The 17,482-nt window shown below is 56.7% G+C and overlaps 6 protein-coding genes across 6 annotated transcripts; 3 read left to right on the top strand and 3 right to left on the bottom strand.

Annotated features, from left to right (window-relative positions):
• Positions 1-384: 384 nt before the first annotated feature.
• PDCH (2-pyrone-4,6-dicarbaxylate hydrolase) lies at positions 385-1,314 on the bottom strand (the record flags this gene model as incomplete). The annotated part of the gene is made up of 2 exons (XM_036637632.1): positions 385-1,206; positions 1,255-1,314. The coding sequence occupies 2 exons, from the start codon at positions 1,312-1,314 to the stop codon at positions 385-387; spliced, it is 882 nt and encodes a 293-aa protein (XP_036498089.1).
• A 790-nt stretch (positions 1,315-2,104) lies between these two features.
• infB (Translation initiation factor IF-2) lies at positions 2,105-3,709 on the bottom strand (the record flags this gene model as incomplete). The annotated part of the gene is made up of 1 exon (XM_036637631.1): positions 2,105-3,709. One exon carries the CDS (start codon positions 3,707-3,709, stop codon positions 2,105-2,107), a length of 1,605 nt encoding a protein of 534 aa, XP_036498088.1.
• Positions 3,710-6,675: 2,966 nt separating this feature from the next.
• Positions 6,676-8,417, top strand: sdnT (Cytochrome P450 monooxygenase sdnT; the record flags this gene model as incomplete). Its single annotated transcript, XM_036637630.1, has 2 exons — positions 6,676-7,009; positions 7,174-8,417. The coding sequence occupies 2 exons, from the start codon at positions 6,676-6,678 to the stop codon at positions 8,415-8,417; spliced, it is 1,578 nt and encodes a 525-aa protein (XP_036498091.1).
• Positions 8,418-8,683: 266 nt separating this feature from the next.
• On the bottom strand, positions 8,684-10,054 carry CGCS363_v005780 (Zinc carboxypeptidase A 1; the record flags this gene model as incomplete). The annotated part of the gene is made up of 1 exon (XM_036637629.1): positions 8,684-10,054. The coding sequence occupies one exon, from the start codon at positions 10,052-10,054 to the stop codon at positions 8,684-8,686; it is 1,371 nt and encodes a 456-aa protein (XP_036498090.1).
• Positions 10,055-11,218: 1,164 nt separating this feature from the next.
• Positions 11,219-12,912, top strand: CGCS363_v005779 (Signal recognition particle 54 kDa protein-like protein; the record flags this gene model as incomplete). The annotated part of the gene is made up of 2 exons (XM_036637628.1): positions 11,219-11,296; positions 11,395-12,912. The coding sequence occupies 2 exons, from the start codon at positions 11,219-11,221 to the stop codon at positions 12,910-12,912; spliced, it is 1,596 nt and encodes a 531-aa protein (XP_036498563.1).
• A 2,710-nt stretch (positions 12,913-15,622) lies between these two features.
• Positions 15,623-16,827, top strand: LPP1 (Lipid phosphate phosphatase 1; the record flags this gene model as incomplete). The annotated part of the gene is made up of 2 exons (XM_036637627.1): positions 15,623-15,817; positions 15,871-16,827. 2 exons carry the CDS (start codon positions 15,623-15,625, stop codon positions 16,825-16,827), a joined length of 1,152 nt encoding a protein of 383 aa, XP_036498564.1.
• Between the last annotated feature and the right edge of the window lie 655 nt (positions 16,828-17,482).

Here is a 17,482-nt window from a genome sequence, read left to right as displayed (position 1 = left end):
CGCCTTGTGGGGTATGAGACAACGATAGACCGTTGGCATTTCAAGGGGAAGTTGCCGTTACCCGGGCTAGTGTTGGAGTGACGGGCCGGGAACCCTTGCTCAGGAATGGGGAAACGCTGCGGCGGCGTCGGTGGCAGTGGGGCCAGGGCGAATACGGAGGGGTCGCTTTTCTTCTGCCCTTGTCGGGAAATTAGGACTACCCTTTGGGCTTCAGTTCACCTTGTGTGTTACCAGCGGGAGCCGGATAATGCTGGGGAATAGTTTAGGCGGTAATATTGTACATGTGATAGGCTTGAAGATATGAGCAGACAAAGCTTCTGCATGATTCGTTCAGATTTGGTTGGCCGTGCAAAATATCATTCTGCTCAAAATGACTCGGCATGATCAATCGTCCTCGCTGTATTTCCAAAGCCTGCGGGGATTGTCAATCCAAATCTTGTTGATCAGCTGCTGATCTCCTCCGCACCACTCGACGCACTGGTCGATGAAGCCGGGAATGTCAGGAGTCATGAACTCCTGCTGCTGAAGTCTGTCCCCGCCAGGGTTCCGATGAGGACCTCCGACATGCGGCCAGTCGCTCGCCCATACAATCTTGTCGGGCGCCGTCTTCAGTACCTCATGTACGTACTCATCCAGCCCGGGTGTGGTGGGGAAGCGGTACGTGCCGCTCATCTTGATCCACGTACGACCGGATCGGAGCGCCTGCAACACAGCTTGCCTTCCGGCTGGGTCGAGAGCGGGGTTCTTCGGGTCCGGATACCCCAGATGGTCGACTACTACGTCTACGTCGAGGTCCGGGGTGATAGAGAGGATATCGGGGTACTGGTTCATCGTCCCGAATACTTGTAGTACCCAGCCCCGGCTGCGAATTTTGTCTGCGTATGCGGTGAGCGTGGCTCGTAGAGAGTCCTTATCGGGAGTCGCGCCGAAGCTCCACAGATTGAGACGGACGCCAACGACGCCTGCGCGATTCAGTTCGTCCAGCTGCTCTTCGGTGACGGTGTCGGGGTTGATGCAGGCGATGCCCCTTCCCTTGCCCTTCATTCGATTCAAACCGTCGATGAGACTTCGGTTATCGTCGCCATAGACTGAGACGGCTACGATGACGGCATGGTCGATACCGAGGCTATCCTCGAATTTGAGAAGCTCATTCACAGTTGCCTGCTTTGGCGTGAACGGTCGGTTAGGGCTGAGTGGGAAGTTCTCCTGTGCGGTTCAGTCAAGATACTGTGATGTTGCACATTGAGAGCTGACCTCGTTGATGACGTGAACGTGGGAGTCCCATGCGCCCCGCGGGAGTGTGTATTTCGGCATTCCGAATATCGGGTAACGCGAAGCTCAATGGGTGTGATAGTGTCGTGAGTAAAGCGACAGTAACGGTCACAAAACACAAAAGATCATCAATCTAGTGTAATGTTGTTTGTGCCAACCCCGCGCTTTAAGCTTCGTAGTTGAGGATGGAAGATGTGATTTCAATCCCAGATGTAGTCTTCGGCACATCGGATGGCTTTCGTAATCACATCTGCCTATCATGCAGCACGAACTATGAGCGGGGTAAGCCAAGCTCTTGGATCAGCATCGGATAACTTTACCTCGACCACCCATCTTTTCCGACACAACCCAAAGAAGCAACTCCTTCTTTTTGGAGACCGCCGAAATTCGCCGCAACTGTGTATTAACACCGGCTAATAACTCATTTTAGCTTCCAATTCTGTGAACATGCTGTTAGCGAAAAGAGGACCATAGAAGTCACAAATGAAGAGAAGACGATTTTCGAGTAACAGCGCTGTTATTCTCGGGTTTTGTTGCTATAATACAGATGCCCACATGAAAAATCTCACCAATATCTACAAATCCAGAAAAAAGGAAAAAAGAGGCACAGCTCGCCCCCAGATGTTGTTGTTCCGCAAATCGTTCATCAACCTTCACAATGTTTCTCATCTCAATCTCCCATTTTGTGTGTGTGTGTGTGTGATCCTTCTCTTCTTTTCAACTGGCCAAGGCCCAGCGTCTCCTGGTAAGACAACCCAGACTCGTTGTGGTATCAGATTCGCTGCTGTATGGGCAGGACCGTCGGCTCAGTGTCGATGAGAGACGAAGACGCTTAAGCGCTCTGGGTGGCGGCGGGAGGGACGCCAGAGGGGGGAGGGCCAGAGGGCTGGGCGCCGGAGGGCTTGGGGGGAGGAGTGCCGGAGGGAGCAGCGCCGTTAGGAGCAGCACCGGTAGGGCGAGGGCCGCTGGGAGGGGTGCCGGAGGGGGGAGCGCCGGAAGGGGGAGTGCCGGAGGGCTTCTCGGCGGGGGCGGACTCGGCGCGGCGGGCGTTACCGGTGGGAGCGGGAGCGTCGGAGGGAGGAGGGCCGGTAGGGGTGCCGGTGGGCTTGGGGGGAGGGGTGCCGGAAGGAGGAGCTCCAGAGGGGCGAACGCCAGAGGGGGGAGGTCCGGAAGGCTTGGGGCCGGAGGGAGCGGCGCCAGAGGGCTCAGCACGGCGGGCGTTGCGAGTAGCAGCGGGGGGAGCGCCGGAGGGGGGAGCACCAGTGGGAGCAGCGCCGGAAGGAGGAGCACCAGAGGGAGGAGCACCAGAAGGAGGGGGGCCGGAAGGCTTAGCACCGGAAGGGCGAGGAGGGGGAGTGCCAGAGGGCTTCTCGGCGGGCGCAGACTCAGCACGGCGGGCGTTGCCAGTAGGAGCAGGGGCACCAGAGGGAGGGGCACCAGAAGGAGGAGCTCCGGAGGGAGGAGGTCCAGAAGGCTGAGCTCCAGAAGGTCTGGGGGGAGGAGTGCCAGAAGGAGGAGGACCGGAAGGCTTCACACCAGAGGGCTCGGCGCGGCGAGCGTTGCCAGTGGCAGCAGGGGGAGCGCCAGAGGGAGGAGCACCGGAAGGAGGAGCGCCGGACGGGGGAGGTCCGGAAGGCTGAGCATCGCCGCTGGGACGAGGAGGGGGGGTGCCGGAGGGAGGGGGTCCGGACGGCTTAGCGCCGGAAGGCTGGGCACGGCGAGCGTTGCCGGTGGGAGCGGGGGCACCGGAAGGAGGAGCTCCAGAGGGGGGAGCGCCCGAGGGGGGAGGACCGCTGGGGCGAACACCAGAGGGCGGGGGGCCGCTAGGGGCACCAGAGGGAGGAGGGCCAGAAGGCTTGACTCCAGAGGGCTCAGCGCGACGAGCGTTGCCGGTAGGGGCAGGAGCATCAGAGGGGGGAGCTCCAGAAGGAGGGACACCGGTGGGAGCACCAGAGGGGGGAGGGCCGCTGTGGTGGCCGCCGCCGTGAGGGCCACCGGAAGGCTTAGCAACACCAGAGGGCTGGGCCTGGGCGTCGAAGTTGCCCTGGCCACCACCGGGGAAGCCGGTAGGGCGGGCTACACCGCTGGGGAAGTCGGTCGGGGCACCGCTAGGGCGAGGAGGAGGAGTGCCGGAAGGAGGCGCGCCGGAGGGGGGAGCACCGCTCTGCTGGCGACGGTTGAACATGCCGCGGCGGCGAGCGGCCGGGGTACCGGAAGGTGGGGCACCGCTAGGGGGCGGGCCGGAGGGCTTGAAAGTTCCGGTGGGGCGAGGGGGAGGGGTGCCGCTCGGGGGAGCGCCGGTGCCGTGGGGCGGGGGCGGAAGGCCGGTGCCGGAGGGGGCCGGGGGCGCAGAGCCACCAGAAACCTGGGGCGCCGGCGCCGCTTGGCTGATGGCCGCGATGGCGGTGACAAGAGCGAAAATCAAGTTGGAACGCATCCTGGCGACCGAATGAAGGTGTTTTTGAAAAGTTGGAAAAAAGGCGGTCGAAAAGCTGCGCGAGCGAAGTCGTTCAAAGAAAGAAAGGAGGTGTTGTTGAAGTGAGTCGTTTGTTGAAGAGAAGGAAAAGAGATGTTGGTGAGATGAGTGTGGTGAGGATGAGAGGGAAAAAGAAGCTGGATATGCCGGACATCTCGAGTGTTTATATCTTCTTTTTTCGCCTTATGGTGTTCTCTCCCTCTTTGGCTGTTGCAAGGTAAGCAAGGTATGACGCCTTTCCACATTGCACAAAGCCTACTCCGTGAATAGATTGGCACGCCTCGCCTTGGAGAGAGCTCCTCCCAGGAGCACAGCTGGAGACAACGCGGCGCGGCTCCGCAATCAACCCCGTGGCTCCACGATGTTCTGGGCCCGTCAGGCAATATTCCGCCGCGCTATGATCGAAGGGCACGGAGAAAAGCCCCATTGCTGCGGGACCAGACAATGCTTGAACCACTGCTTGCAATCTAGAGAGAACAGCTACAGCCAGCGGCTGGGCCGTGGCATGTACGCTTGCGCGGCTCCTGTGCCGCTGATGGCTGTCACTCCCAGTCGGGCGGTGTCAAGTTGAGTGAGGGTGGTTCCATTGGGCGCGGTTGATCCAGGGATCGGCCCCCGACAAGGAGCGCGTTCGTCGGGGCCCTAGCATCTGAAGTCTGTGAAAATCGATTGGCGTTCCGAGACCGTTTGTTTCGAAACGTCTGGTTTCGAGCATCGCGGTTTGTCGACTGGTGGTGGTGGTGGATGGTGGTGGACTGTGACAGTGTTAGTTGGCCCCCTGTCCCTTGCTGGTCTGGACACGCAAGCCCGCCCACTTCCCGAATTAGGATCCCGGGTAGCGCCCCGAAAGGCTGGTCTCCCGCTGGGGCCAGGGGCGGATGAGCCAACCACTTCGAGGAATGTGGCGAGGGCTTTGTTGATGAAATACTGAACTACTTCTTTTTTTCCATATTGCCTGCATAGCGAAATTGATAGAAAACATCGGACGACGATGGCCGAGTTTTCCCAAAACGGCGTTTTCGGAGTTGTCAAGTCTTGTTAGAGTTCCAGTGCATGATTGTCGTTGCGTTGACTAACAAACGCGCAGTATGGCGAGCGACGGAAGATCCCATGTAGCCTCCTTGATAATGGAGCCAGCAGATGACGTGGACCTTTTTCGCCCTTTCTCTGGCGCGCGTCTTTTCAGCCCAGTTCTGCCAGTTCTGCAAGTTTTGGCGCAGACTCCTGTGCCTGGCGTCTGTCTATTCTTGGAAGAGGGATGGGAACATGTTCGTCACAACAGTTCAGTTGACTTTGTCCCAATTGGGACGGTTGACGTCCTCGAGTGGAAATGGAGAAGGCTCTGGTGGAGTGCAAGTGATGAAACCGTTAGCTCGGACAAGGCAACGTACACCACAATCAACTTGATTCAAGCTCTCCTGCTGCGTCGATCAACCGAAATGGGGGATAAGAAAAACACGGACATGGTTAGAGGTGAGAGTCCACATGCTGGGCCCAATGGCGGGTTTGCACAGTTTAGCCTCCTGCACAGAAGCATAATCGACGGCACTCATCACACCATCACGGAGAATATCCTGCCATCGATGGATCGACATATCAAAGTTTATCCATCCAATAGTTCCCAGATTTGTGGGTTTCCGCTTGATGATGATGGTCAGTACGGTTGCGTGTAGTACGTGCCAGAATATTCACGATGTATCAGGCTGGAGCTCCGAGAACGGCGTTTTACTTGAACATTACGCCACTATGTATTTTGCTTCTTTTTACAGAATGCCACCAAGCAGATGATTCTCTGCTGTATGAGGCATAATCCAGAGTTTCTCTCGGGATCCCTATTCCGTTCGATCGTCCCTTTCTCATCTCTCCTGTGTATCACCACGTCCCGGGCCATGATATCCCACCACTCTCCCGCGCCATAAACTTGCCAAAAGCTGAAGAAATAAGCTATGTACTATGATACCATGGAATCTTGAAACAAACTAGGCAAGATGAGATGCTAGTGGTGAAGCTATTTTGATCATCCCAGGTTGATGGATGCATCTCCAGGTTGACGTGGACAGGTCGATCTATACCAAACAAACAAGAACAGGTCTGACCGCTTGCCACCCTTCGGTACCCCTGACATCAGACCCTTGGGGTGGTACTGCAGCTAGTTGAGCTTGTTATGAGATGAGCAGCAGTTTTGCTTGTTTGTTCACGGTCAATATTGCCAAATGCTCGCTGAAATGATTTCGTTTGCAACTCCTGCTCAATCTCGTCTGGTCCAACGTGAAACCAATATGTTGACAGTAGACACGTGAAAGACATCTCTAGAAGATACCTTGAGTACCTTCAAGCTGGGAAAGCTCCGCCAGTCCACATCCCACATGGGATTCAAGATGGGCCAGCTCCATTGCGTGTAAGCTCGGCTCCTCGAAGCCGGAGGGAACCCAGCGAACCACAAATCTGGGCCCATCATCCCGCTAGAAACAGCGGGGTTTCCCCCTGACGCAGCGCATAAGCGCCCTATAGTATTCCAGCCACAGCAGCGTAAGCTTCCCTTAACTCCCCTACCTCTCAGCTGTCAGCGGGTGCTTTTCAGCGGCAGCCCGGCAGGGGAAGCCCAGTTAACGGCCCCAAGCTTCAATTGGCCACAGCGGCCTCCCCTATCCAACAACACCCCGCCTGAGTTGTCGGACCGGCCCCACACCCCGGAACGGGGCAGCCGCCGCTCCAGTGAATTATTTTATTTTTTGAATTATTATTTTTTTGCTGATCAGGCTTTCGGCGCGGCGCAGTCCGCAGCCGCAGCCACCTTTTTCTCCCATCCGCCACATCACGCACGCAAGCTCCCTATCCTCACCCACATACCCTTTCCTAACTCCCCCCTAGCCTTAATACTATCCAACCAACCCTTCGCCCTTCGGACGCTTCCGCCGGGCGTGGCGATGCCTTCTCCGGGCTTCGGAGTCCTCAGCCCGCAGCAGCTCGGATTTGGCGGCTTAGCACTCTACTGCTTCCTGGGACCCGTGGCCGTCACGTCACTGGTGCTGTTTGTCGTCGCACTCATCGTCATCGCCTATCGCCTCGTCTTGCACCCCCTGGCATGCGTGCCCGGACCGAAGATCGCGGCGCTTTCCAACATCTGGTATGCGTACCACGCCCGCAATGGGCGCATGCTGGAGCTGGGCAAAACGCTTCACAGGCGGTATGGCCCTATGGTGAGGGTTGGGCCGAATGAGGTCTGGTTTGACTCAGTTGACGCGTTCAAGCACATCTACAGTGAGTTCCAAATAGCCAGCTTTTGAGCCATAAACGCCCGTTAATTCATGTGCCGATAAGGAGCTGGAAGTGGCTATGAGAAATCAGAGTTTTATCGTACGTAGTCTCTTCCACTTTTTCCTCCCTCCCTGATTATTATGACTCGACTTACAGCCAGGTGACAGTCTCAACCGCCCTTCAGCGGCCGGACATCACATTCACCCCCTTTCCGACGTTCACGTCCCCAGAGACGTTGGACCTCCTCTCGGAGCGCAACACTGCTCGATACCGGCTGCAACGTCGACTCATCGGGCCCCTCTACCAGACCAACCACCTCAAGCGCCACGAGCCCGCCCTCGATGCGGTGCTGGCGCGCGTCATCTCCACCCTGCGCGCCCTCGACGGCAAAGAGATCGACTTGAAAGAGTGGATGCACATCATCGCCGTCGAGTCCCTCTCCGCCGTCGTCATCTCGTGGTCGCCCAACTACCTCAGGGACGGCACCGACCACAAGTCCAGCAGCCACGGGTACCAGGGCTGGCGCCGCAAGTCCGTCTTCGGCCTGTTCCCCCTGGCCGTCAAGGCCGAGCTCTTTTCGAAGGCCTTCGGCAGGGCGTTTGCCAACCTGTGGCGCGTGACGTACAGGACGCCCAAGAACTTCAAGCCCTTCTTCACGGGCGTGTACCGCCAGGTGTCCCGCCGCATCACGAACTCCCTCTCCGGCAAGCCTGTGCCCAAGAACGACCGCAAGGATGACTTCCTCACAGACCTGATCCAGCTGCACAAGGACAAGCCGGATTTCTCGGAGCAGTACCTCCGCCGCATGGCCATCACCAATTTCGGCGCCGGCCACGAGACCATGTGCTCCGCCCTGACGTCCATCATGTCCATGATCGGCTCCCACCCGGGCGTCCAGCGGCGGGTATCCAACGAAGTCCGCGCCTCGCCCTCAGATCCAAAGAGCTACGACAACGCGGTGCGTCTCGCGTACACGCAGGCCGCCATCAAAGAGGCCCAGCGCCTCTACCCCGTCCTCGGCATGTCGCTGCCCCGAACCGTGCCCCCTGAGGGCTTCACCGCCCACGGCCAGTTCTTCCCGGGCGGGATGACAGTCGGATGCAACCCCGTCTCGCTGCACCGCAACACGTCGATCTTTGGACCTGACGCGGAGGAATACAATCCGGACCGCTGGCTGGACGAGGAGAGGGACGTCAGGGGTATGGAGCGGTTTAATCTTACATGGGGCGGGGGCGGAAGGATGTGTCCCGGGCGGCACCTGGCTGAGTTGGTTGTGCACAAGACGATACCGGCTTTGATGGAGCACTTCGACGTGGAGGTGACGATGCCGCCAGAGGATGAGATAGATTACTACTTCATGGCCATGCTCACAGGCGTGAGGGCTCGTTTCTTGCCGAAGAAGACGGGGTAATGGCGCCATCTCAGCGTAAGTGCGTTTGGGGTAGACGGACACGGAATCTGGCTGCGCGGATTTGGTCGCGGCCGGAAGATGATGAATGAGAATCACGACATAGAGGGCCATCATGAGGGAATCGGGGATAGACAAAAATTAGATTGGCTCTCGCGGAGCCGTACATGAACGATTAAATGAAGGACTTTTGCGTGATGCGTGGATTGTATTGAACTGACGTCCCAGAGGTTTCGACACTCCCCTCTTTTCGTCGTCCAAGTGCATGTCTAATCCTTCGTTTTGTCCGCCGCCGACAACAGAAACCTCATGTAACCCGCAGCAGCCTCAGCAAGACTGTTCCTATACTGCTCGCTGGTCGGGTAGAAAGGACAACCGCCCTTCCGGGCGATGGCCCCGGCTTCGGCCCTCGTCCGACCGAATTTCATCCTGAAGGAGAATATTTTGGTAGCCGTGGTGTTGACGATGTGGCGGCTGTACGCCCAGTCCGTGGCCGTTCCGGACGCGCTCAGCTCCAGCCTCAGCATCTTGGCCAGACTCAGAACCGGATTCTTCACGCTAATCATATGGAACTGTCTTCCGGACACGGCCATCATCTGTCCCTCAATATCGTGCTTTCGCTCGAACACGTGTCTGTGGTCTTCTGGGACCATATACTCACCGTAACTGCCTTCATCGCTACGGAGCAAGCCGCGCTTGCCGTCGTAGAATTTGTTCCGCCAGTTCATGCATGAATTACCGCTCATCGTGGTGTCAATATCCCATCGGCCCTCGACGCCGGGGGGAGACTGCGGGCCGGCGTTTACAAAGTAGCCGATTTCGGGGTTGTTTTCGATGACCCATCTGACGTTGCGCGACTCTGCTTCGGAGAAGGGTTCTGTTCCGTGGTAAAGCTCGTGGCTTGGCATGTCAGATGCGACTTCCATGGCATCCTTAGAGAAGTAGCGCTTGTAGTCCCAGACGATGTCAAAATTTCGGTCAATATTGACGCCTAGGCCGTTGCGGTTGTTGCCCCAGCAGTTGTTGTGTCTCTGGTCCCAGACAATGCCGTCCGGGTTCACCATCGGGATGGCGGTGAGGCCCTCTCTGAGCACGGTTTCAGCCTGTTCGTGGGAGAATCTTACGCGGCCGTAGGTCAACCCTTTCTTGCTCTTATGGGCGTGGAGCAGGTCCGACAGGAAATATACGAGGCTGTCTGGGCCGCCGCGCTCGCGGCCCTGAAAGCCGGAGGTGAGGAGGACACCGCGCGGGCGATTGGGATCCAAATGAGAAGTCTTGTTCTCCTTCGTTTGCGTATCATTCAAATCATTCTTTCGACCATGCGTCGGGGGGATACTGACGACCACCGTGGTGAAGCCCATGACGCTTTTGTACGGGGCGGCCGTCAAGGTGACGTTGAAGTGATCTTTCAAGCCGTAAATCGCCGACTCGATTTCTCTGGTGCTGAGGATGGTGTCAAATTGGGGATGCGCAGCGCCCAACATAGCAGGGCCAGCAGGAGGATCGGAGCAGTTGGCGAAGCGATCGATTAGGCTGACCGGGGCGAAGTCTGGTAGAAGTTTAGATGTGGAATTTGAGGCTGCGGCACAGGCTGCCCCGGCCATGCAGAGCATGGAGACGAGTTGGTTGGGTGGCCTCATGTGTGACTTTCTGCGCCTGTTCGGTAAGCTACGTGTTTTGCAAATTGTTTTCGACCGTCAGACAGGGGTGAATCAAGACGGGCTATTAAAGCTCTTCAAGATTGAGAGAATGAGAAATCTCGTATAGCTGCAAATCATGTTTCCCCCTTTTTTAATCCCTTTCCAATTTACCCTGATGTTTTCTGGCTGCACATCGCACCGTTATGGCTCAACGTCAAGCCGTACACAAAATCTTCAATGTCTCTGCTGACTTTGAGCCTATGTGGCTCAAATGATTCCAACTCTCATAGCTTAATTCATCATGTGCCCTAGATGTCACATGTGATAGTAGAGAGTCTCAAGAAATTGAGTTGTTCGTAAATTCAACATCAAGAGGGGTATTCTTAATGTCTTATGGTTCCGTGAGGCGTTTAAACGAGTCCAAATGAATTTCCCAATTTCCCGTGCTCAACCTATAGGCCTGTTACCAGAAGCTTCCAGTACTTTTGTGGCTTTCACTGCTGCAAGGCGCAGACCTTATTTTCATCTTTTATCGGGGCTTCTAACGTCGGCAACTAAACCATGTCTTGAACTTAAAGCAAGCCCACGGGAAATATTGGAACAAAATATCACTACATGTACACCAAATGTTAAGTGCACCGACTTCAGCACGAACATGCCCTCCTGGACAATGAATTGGATTTCCAACCCCCTGATCGAAGGGACGGATATTGCCCAACCTAGAAAGCACAATTACAAGGCTTTAAATTTCAACTCAACAGAAGATATAGAGTGTAAATGACTGCGGTGAATTCACAGCCTCAAGCCACTGAATGGTTGATCAACAACTACATGCCCCTAAACTCATCGGTGATAGCTTCACGGTGCAAAATACAGTGTTGCGGAAGAGCTTTTACTGTATACATTCCTTCGAGTCTGGAGAAATGGTGTCTCCGAAGACCCACTTTGGCCTATCAATTGTGTATGGACCCCAGCCCGACGCATGGAATTCGGTTCAGTGGCACTGGCTTTGGACGGCCTAGCGTAACAATCGTGAATCCACATCCCACCTCGAAGCCAAATTCCCATTTGCAACGTCGCCAGCCCAGCCGAGAGCATCACGAACCAACACCCCCAGCCTCACCACACCACCCAAAGTCGGCGCCGAAGCCGCACCCGCCCACCATGGTTCTCCAAGATCTCGGCCGCCGCATCAACTCGGCCGTCACAAATCTCACAAGAGAGGCCAACCTCGACGAAAAGGTGCGCTCCAGTCTCCCCCTGCCCCGCCGCCGCCGCCGGCTGTCGCTGTCGCATTACCACCAGCGATTCACCTAGCTAACCGCGTCCCGACACCACAGGCTTTCGATGCAATGCTGAAGGAGATCTGCGCCGCCCTCCTCGAGGCCGACGTCAACGTGCGCCTCGTCGGCCAGCTGCGAAAATCGATAAAGTCCACCGTAAACTTCAAAGACCTGCCCCCCGCCGTCAACAAGAAGCGCCTCATCCAAAAGTCCGTCTTTGACGAGCTCGTCAAGCTCGTCGACCCCCACGCCGAGCCCTTCAAGCCCAAGAAGGGCAAGTCCAACATCATCATGTTTGTCGGTCTGCAAGGTGCCGGTAAGACGACGACATGTACGAAGCTCGCCCGCCACTACCAGGCCCGCGGCTTCAAGGCCTGCCTGGTGTGCGCCGATACCTTCCGTGCCGGTGCCTTTGACCAGCTGAAGCAGAACGCGACCAAGGCCAAAATCCCATACTACGGCTCCCTGACCGAGACGGACCCCGCGGTGGTCGCCCGAGACGGTGTCGAGAAGTTCAAGAAGGAGAAGTTCGAGGTCATCATCGTCGACACGTCAGGTCGCCACAGGCAAGAGGAGGCTCTGTTCCAGGAGATGGTGGACATCCAGACGGCGATCCGGCCCGACGAGACGATCATGGTGCTCGACGCATCCATCGGCCAGCAGGCCGAGTCCCAGGCGAAAGCGTTCAAGGAAGCGGCAGACTTTGGAGCCATCATCATCACCAAGACGGACGGCCACGCGCACGGCGGTGGCGCCATCTCCGCCGTCGCCGCGACACACACGCCCATCGTCTTCATCGGCACGGGCGAGCACATGCTGGACCTGGAGCGGTTCGCGCCGCAGCAGTTCGTGCAGAAGCTGCTCGGTATGGGCGACATGGCGGGTCTTGTGGAGCACGTGCAGAGCCTGAAGCTGGACCAGAAGGACACGATAAAGCACATCACGGAGGGCATCTTCACGGTGCGCGACCTGCGGGACCAGCTGTCCAACATCATGAAGATGGGCCCGCTGTCCAAGATGGCCGGCATGATCCCGGGTATGAGCGGGATGATGCAGGGCATGGACGACGAGGAGGGCAGCGCGAAGCTGAAGCGCATGATTTACATCTGCGACTCGATGACGGACAAGGAGCTCGACTCGGACGGCAAGCTCTTCATCGAGCAGCCGACGCGGATGACGCGCGTGGCCCACGGGTCGGGGACGTCGGTGCGCGAGGTCGAGGACCTGCTCACGCAGCAGCGGATGATGGCCGGCATGGCCAAGAAGATGGGCGGCAACATGAAGAACATGCAGCGCGCGCAGTCGGCGATGGGCGGCGGCAACAAGGCGCAGCAGCTGGCGGCGATGCAAAAGCGGCTGCAGAGCATGGGCGGCGCCGGAGCCGGTGGCGGTATGGGCGGCATGCCGGATATGGGCAGCCTGATGAAGATGCTCGGCGGTGGAGGCGGCGGCGGCGGCGGCATGCCAAACATGCAGCAGATGCAGCAGATGATGCAGCAGATGGGCATGGGCGGCGGTATGCCTGGTATGGGAGGCATGCCCGGCATGGGCGGTGGCCGCGGAGGAAGACGCTAGATTATTACTGAACCCAACACGATGTTCGCGTAAAGTGTGGTTTTTCGTTGAGAGCGACTTGACAGGAGACATGGATGAAGAAATGACATTAGAGTCGCCGAGGGCGACGGGGCCATATTCGGAGCTCTCTCGTATTACATAGGACTGGCGTTTGGCGGAGGGGAATACAATCAGACCTATTGCTGTCGACACTGCATCCATCCGGCTTCTACTGATTTTCCCTTGCAAGATTTCACGGATACTTGCCTGGCTGATGACCGACTTCAAGTTCCAGACAGCCACTCGTCTACTAATAGTCTCCTTAACTCCTGACAGGAGATATTTGGTGCCATTGATATGTTCTCTTTGGGATTGACTTTGAGTTTTGTTCTCTTTGAAAACAGTCCCCACGCCAGCTAGGATATTTCAGCCAGCTCGCCAAAACCTTGGCCTCATCACCAGTCTACGTATCATCTTTTTTGAGCACAGTCAGGGAGAGACCGTTTGCAATCGAACCCACAACAAGGCAGCGCCCGATCGACGAGGAGTAAGCAAACATGACGTTGAAAAGAGATAACGTGTTACACGTGAACCAGTCCTGAAGCCTTTCGGGAAGTGAGGTGCAATTGGCGTGCGGAGACGGTACGGAGCCGGCCGGACATCCGGCTCGGCGCTGGGCGGGGGATGACGTTGGGTGCAGGATCGGGGACGGTGATGATCATGGGGCGGTGATTGGGCCTGGGCAGGTTGCGTTGAGATTTGAGACATTGTTCAGGGGGGATTCGGTTGGTAGCGACTGCGAATTCGCAACGTATTCGGGCTCTCTTATTGATAATCTCTTCCTTCCAGATTAGAGATATTGGCGGGAGGAAACCAAAAATTTAGTCGACACAGGCGAACTTGCAATTTCTGCATCATCGTCTAGTCTCGACAGCCACGCTTGTAGAGGGCCATGCGGGCCTGCGCGGACCGGAGAAATTGAAACTCTGTTTTATCAGATGGAAGAGCCCTTTCCACCAGGCACAATGTTCTTTCTCTTGCCGAGATGCTGTCTGATTTACGTTCTCACGCGTTATGCCTTGAGCGTGTCTAAATCAATAGGCTCGCCGGTGGCATGAAATTGTTACATTTCAGCCCGCATCAAGGCTAGTTCTCCTTCGTTGGCACGAACCGCCGTTAATGCTTGGCGTTCCCTACGTTAGCACCTTAGGTAGCTGTACGCGAGGTTATTTTCATTAGCGAGAAGCCGTGCACATGGCGCCGGCTGTAGAGGTCGACCATCGCGGCCGTTGTTGTGATCTAGGCCTTCGGAGTGTCGTGTTTAGGATTCAAATTCCGTGTAAAATCCACAATGCAGGCCTCGTATCGGCCCAAATGCAGCGCCAACCAAAGTGACACCAACATCGACATCACCAGTGGAGCAACCAGGTCCACCATAAAACGCTGCTGCACCTTTCGAGAGCCGCGAGATGTCACAAGACGTGGGCGCGTTGGCTGATCGGCGCCACACTGCGAAGAAAGGTGAATCGCAGGTAAAGCCTGGAACCCACCAGAGGGTTCGGAGCAAAACCTCCCGCCGCCCTGTGCGTGCCGTCGACCATCGGGCCATCGTCCAATTTCAACAAAATGTTTCGACCGGGGCTTGAGATTCGAGGTATTCGTAGCGCCTCATGGTTTTCTCTCGTATGGGCGTGGCTTGCCCTTGTGGCATCATCGAGTCCAGACTTTTCTCGACTGCTGGCCGTCCGGGGTTTTGATTGGTGAAGTCGGATCTGGAGTGCCGTGACAGGGGGGGTTGACGACGGGAACGGGCCCAGGTTGTTGCCAAGGATGCCCACGCGTCTGGGGCGGGATGACGTCGATTGGCATTTTTCAGACGGTTGAGAGGCGCAAAAGTTTGGTTCTCGTCCTGCACCACCACACCATCATGACCGCACCGGCTTACTTACGAGGTGGGCGACTGCGGTGTGCCACAGTTCAGCACAACGGCGGCAGACCACTAGCCACAATCCGGGGTACTAGTGCGTAACAGAAATCCCAAAAGAAGCAGGGAAAGTGAACCATGTCTCGCTGCGCTACCCGGCTAGGCAAGTCGTCTGTCTCGCCCTTTGGGCCCTTTGGGGAGAAGTGCCTGAAATGAGGTGCGGCTGGAAGTGGTGAATGGGTGAAATGGGCGAAATGACATACGGAAAACCCACTATTGCTGCACGGCAGACGCCTCTGGTGGCCTCTTGTGGCCTCTGCTTGCGTGTGCACTGAATGCCGCTTGCTCTTTCCTTCCCTCGGTCCTCCCTCCATCGAACGGCAGGTGGGCGGCCAGTCCTTCGTACCTGCCCTGGGCTTCGTCTCAAATCGACGATGCAGTTGCCCCCCAATCGGGACTTCCCTTACGGCTCACCCTCACCAGGACAACCTACCTAAGGTACCTAAGGTAACCATGACGTCAAACAGCCTACGGAGAGATTGCTTGCCTGCCCCTTTGCAAGCTCCCGCCTGCCAGACGACCAGTGCACCATACTTTATTCCTTAAGCTTAAAACTGAAGTCTGCCCTCCCTTCGTTTTCGACGTTGTCTCTTCAGCCACCCATCATACATCTCGCCAAGACTTCGTGCAGCAGCTCTTCGAGGGACAAGCACAGCCAATCCCGCCTTGGCATTCTCTTGTCAGTCTTAGTCCGACAACACCCATAGGCAGATCATCGCTATCACCAACCAACACCAATACACCACGATGGGTTTCTTTAGCAGACGTCCTCGCGACGCGCCCGCCGACGGCCACCACACCGCCGGCCACCACGGCCATGGTGTGCGCTCCGACAAGGGAGAGCCGTTGACCATGTCCCGTCGCCCCAGCTTCGGACAATGGCTCAAGGGAACGCTGCTCGACATTATCACCATGATCTGCATGGGTGCCATCGGCCTCGGTGTAAGTCCTCTCTCGACACCTTCTCTAGTGACGCAATTTCTAACAATTACCAGATCTACATGGCTCCTCCCGCCCCGAACCGCTCCTTCGCCGTCACCTTCTCCGACGGTGAGGTTGTCTACCCTCAGTTCGCCTACCCTATGCGCAACGAAGTCATCCCCATCTGGCTCGCTGCCTTCCTCGCCTCCGTCATCCCCATCGTCATCATCCTTCTCATGCAGATTCGCATCCGCTCCTTCTGGGATGTCAACAACGCCGTCATCGGCCTGCTCTACTCCCTCATCTGCGCCGCCGTCTTTCAGGTCTTCATCAAGTTCCTCATCGGCGGCCTGCGTCCCCACTTCCTCGAGGCCTGCCAGCCCGATCTGTCCCGCGTCAGCTCTACCCAGGGCGGTATTGCGCGTGCTGGATACAGTCCCGCCGGCTACGCCAATCTGTACGTCACGAAGGAGGTGTGCACTGGCGACATGAAGGAGATCAACGACTCGCTCGAGAGTTTCCCCTCCGGCCACACCACCGCTGGCTTCGCTGGCTTCGTCTACCTCTACCTCTACCTGAACGCCAAGCTCAAGGTCTTTTCCGACTACCACCCTGCCATGTGGAAGCTCATCGTCACCTACATCCCCATCCTTGGTGCCGTCCTCATCGGTGGTGCGCTCACCATCGACGAGTTCCACAACTGGTACGACATTTTTGCCGGTGCCGCTATTGGTATCGTCTTCGCCTTCTCCTCCTACCGCATGACCTATGCTGCCGTCTGGGACTTCCGCTTTAACCACATCCCCCTCAATCGCGGCCAGGCCTTCCACTACGGGCTTGACGCTGAGCTGTACGATGCTGTCTTCACCCGCAAGGCTGGCTGGGGCAAGCGCGGCGGTGGCGGTATCATGCACCGCGATAAGGACGCTCATCACCACGGTGTTGCTACTGGCACCCACGGTTACGACAACGGAGTTGGCGCTCGCAAGCCTGTCGGTTCTGGGTCTAGAGCACCTGACACGATGGTCTGAATGGGCATGTCAGCAAGTAGAGCACTGTCATTGTGCTACACATGACAAGGTGTCTTAATCGACCTTGTCGGGAGACTTGTCTACTCCAGTAATGGTGTTTGAGGAGTTAAATTTATGAATAAACGGCAAAATACCCCACAGTACAGAAGCTTGTACGATAGTCTTGGCGTTTTCTTAATGAAATTGTAATACCAACAAAAAATGACAGGTATCCTCGGGTGAATCTATCAATGCGTACGCGAAATTATCGCATTTCTCGGACTCAGCTCAGCTTGGGCAGTAAGAAGTTCTCGCCCAAACAAATGGACAAATCTGAAAGCCGCTTAAACATAGGCATGTGTCTAATCTACCGTTTTAAGTGGAGTATTTGCAAGCGTCATGTCATTGTATTGAAAGACGCGCCTGAATACCGGTCCCCAGGGTCGCAAAAAGTGATTTTACTTCCATAGCTCCAGACGCTTCAGGGCTGCCGACAGCAAGGAATGCATCCACATCCCGCTGAGCCCCAATCGTCCTAAACATAATGAGCTTGACACCTAGGCCGACTGAAGCATTTCGATGTTCTGATTTGATGGAAGTATGCACGCTTACGCTGCAGCCAACGTGTGACAAGCCTCGAGCCTGCGCAGCCTGCCTTCTTTCTCATCCGTAACCA

The sequence above is a fragment of the Colletotrichum siamense genome (assembly GCF_013390195.1).
Source record: "Colletotrichum siamense strain Cg363 chromosome Unknown KSG_Cg363_contig03, whole genome shotgun sequence".
NCBI lineage: Eukaryota > Fungi > Ascomycota > Sordariomycetes > Glomerellales > Glomerellaceae > Colletotrichum > Colletotrichum siamense.
The sequence above is the reverse complement of the archived record's forward strand: the minus strand, read 5'-3'. Positions and strand labels throughout refer to the sequence as shown.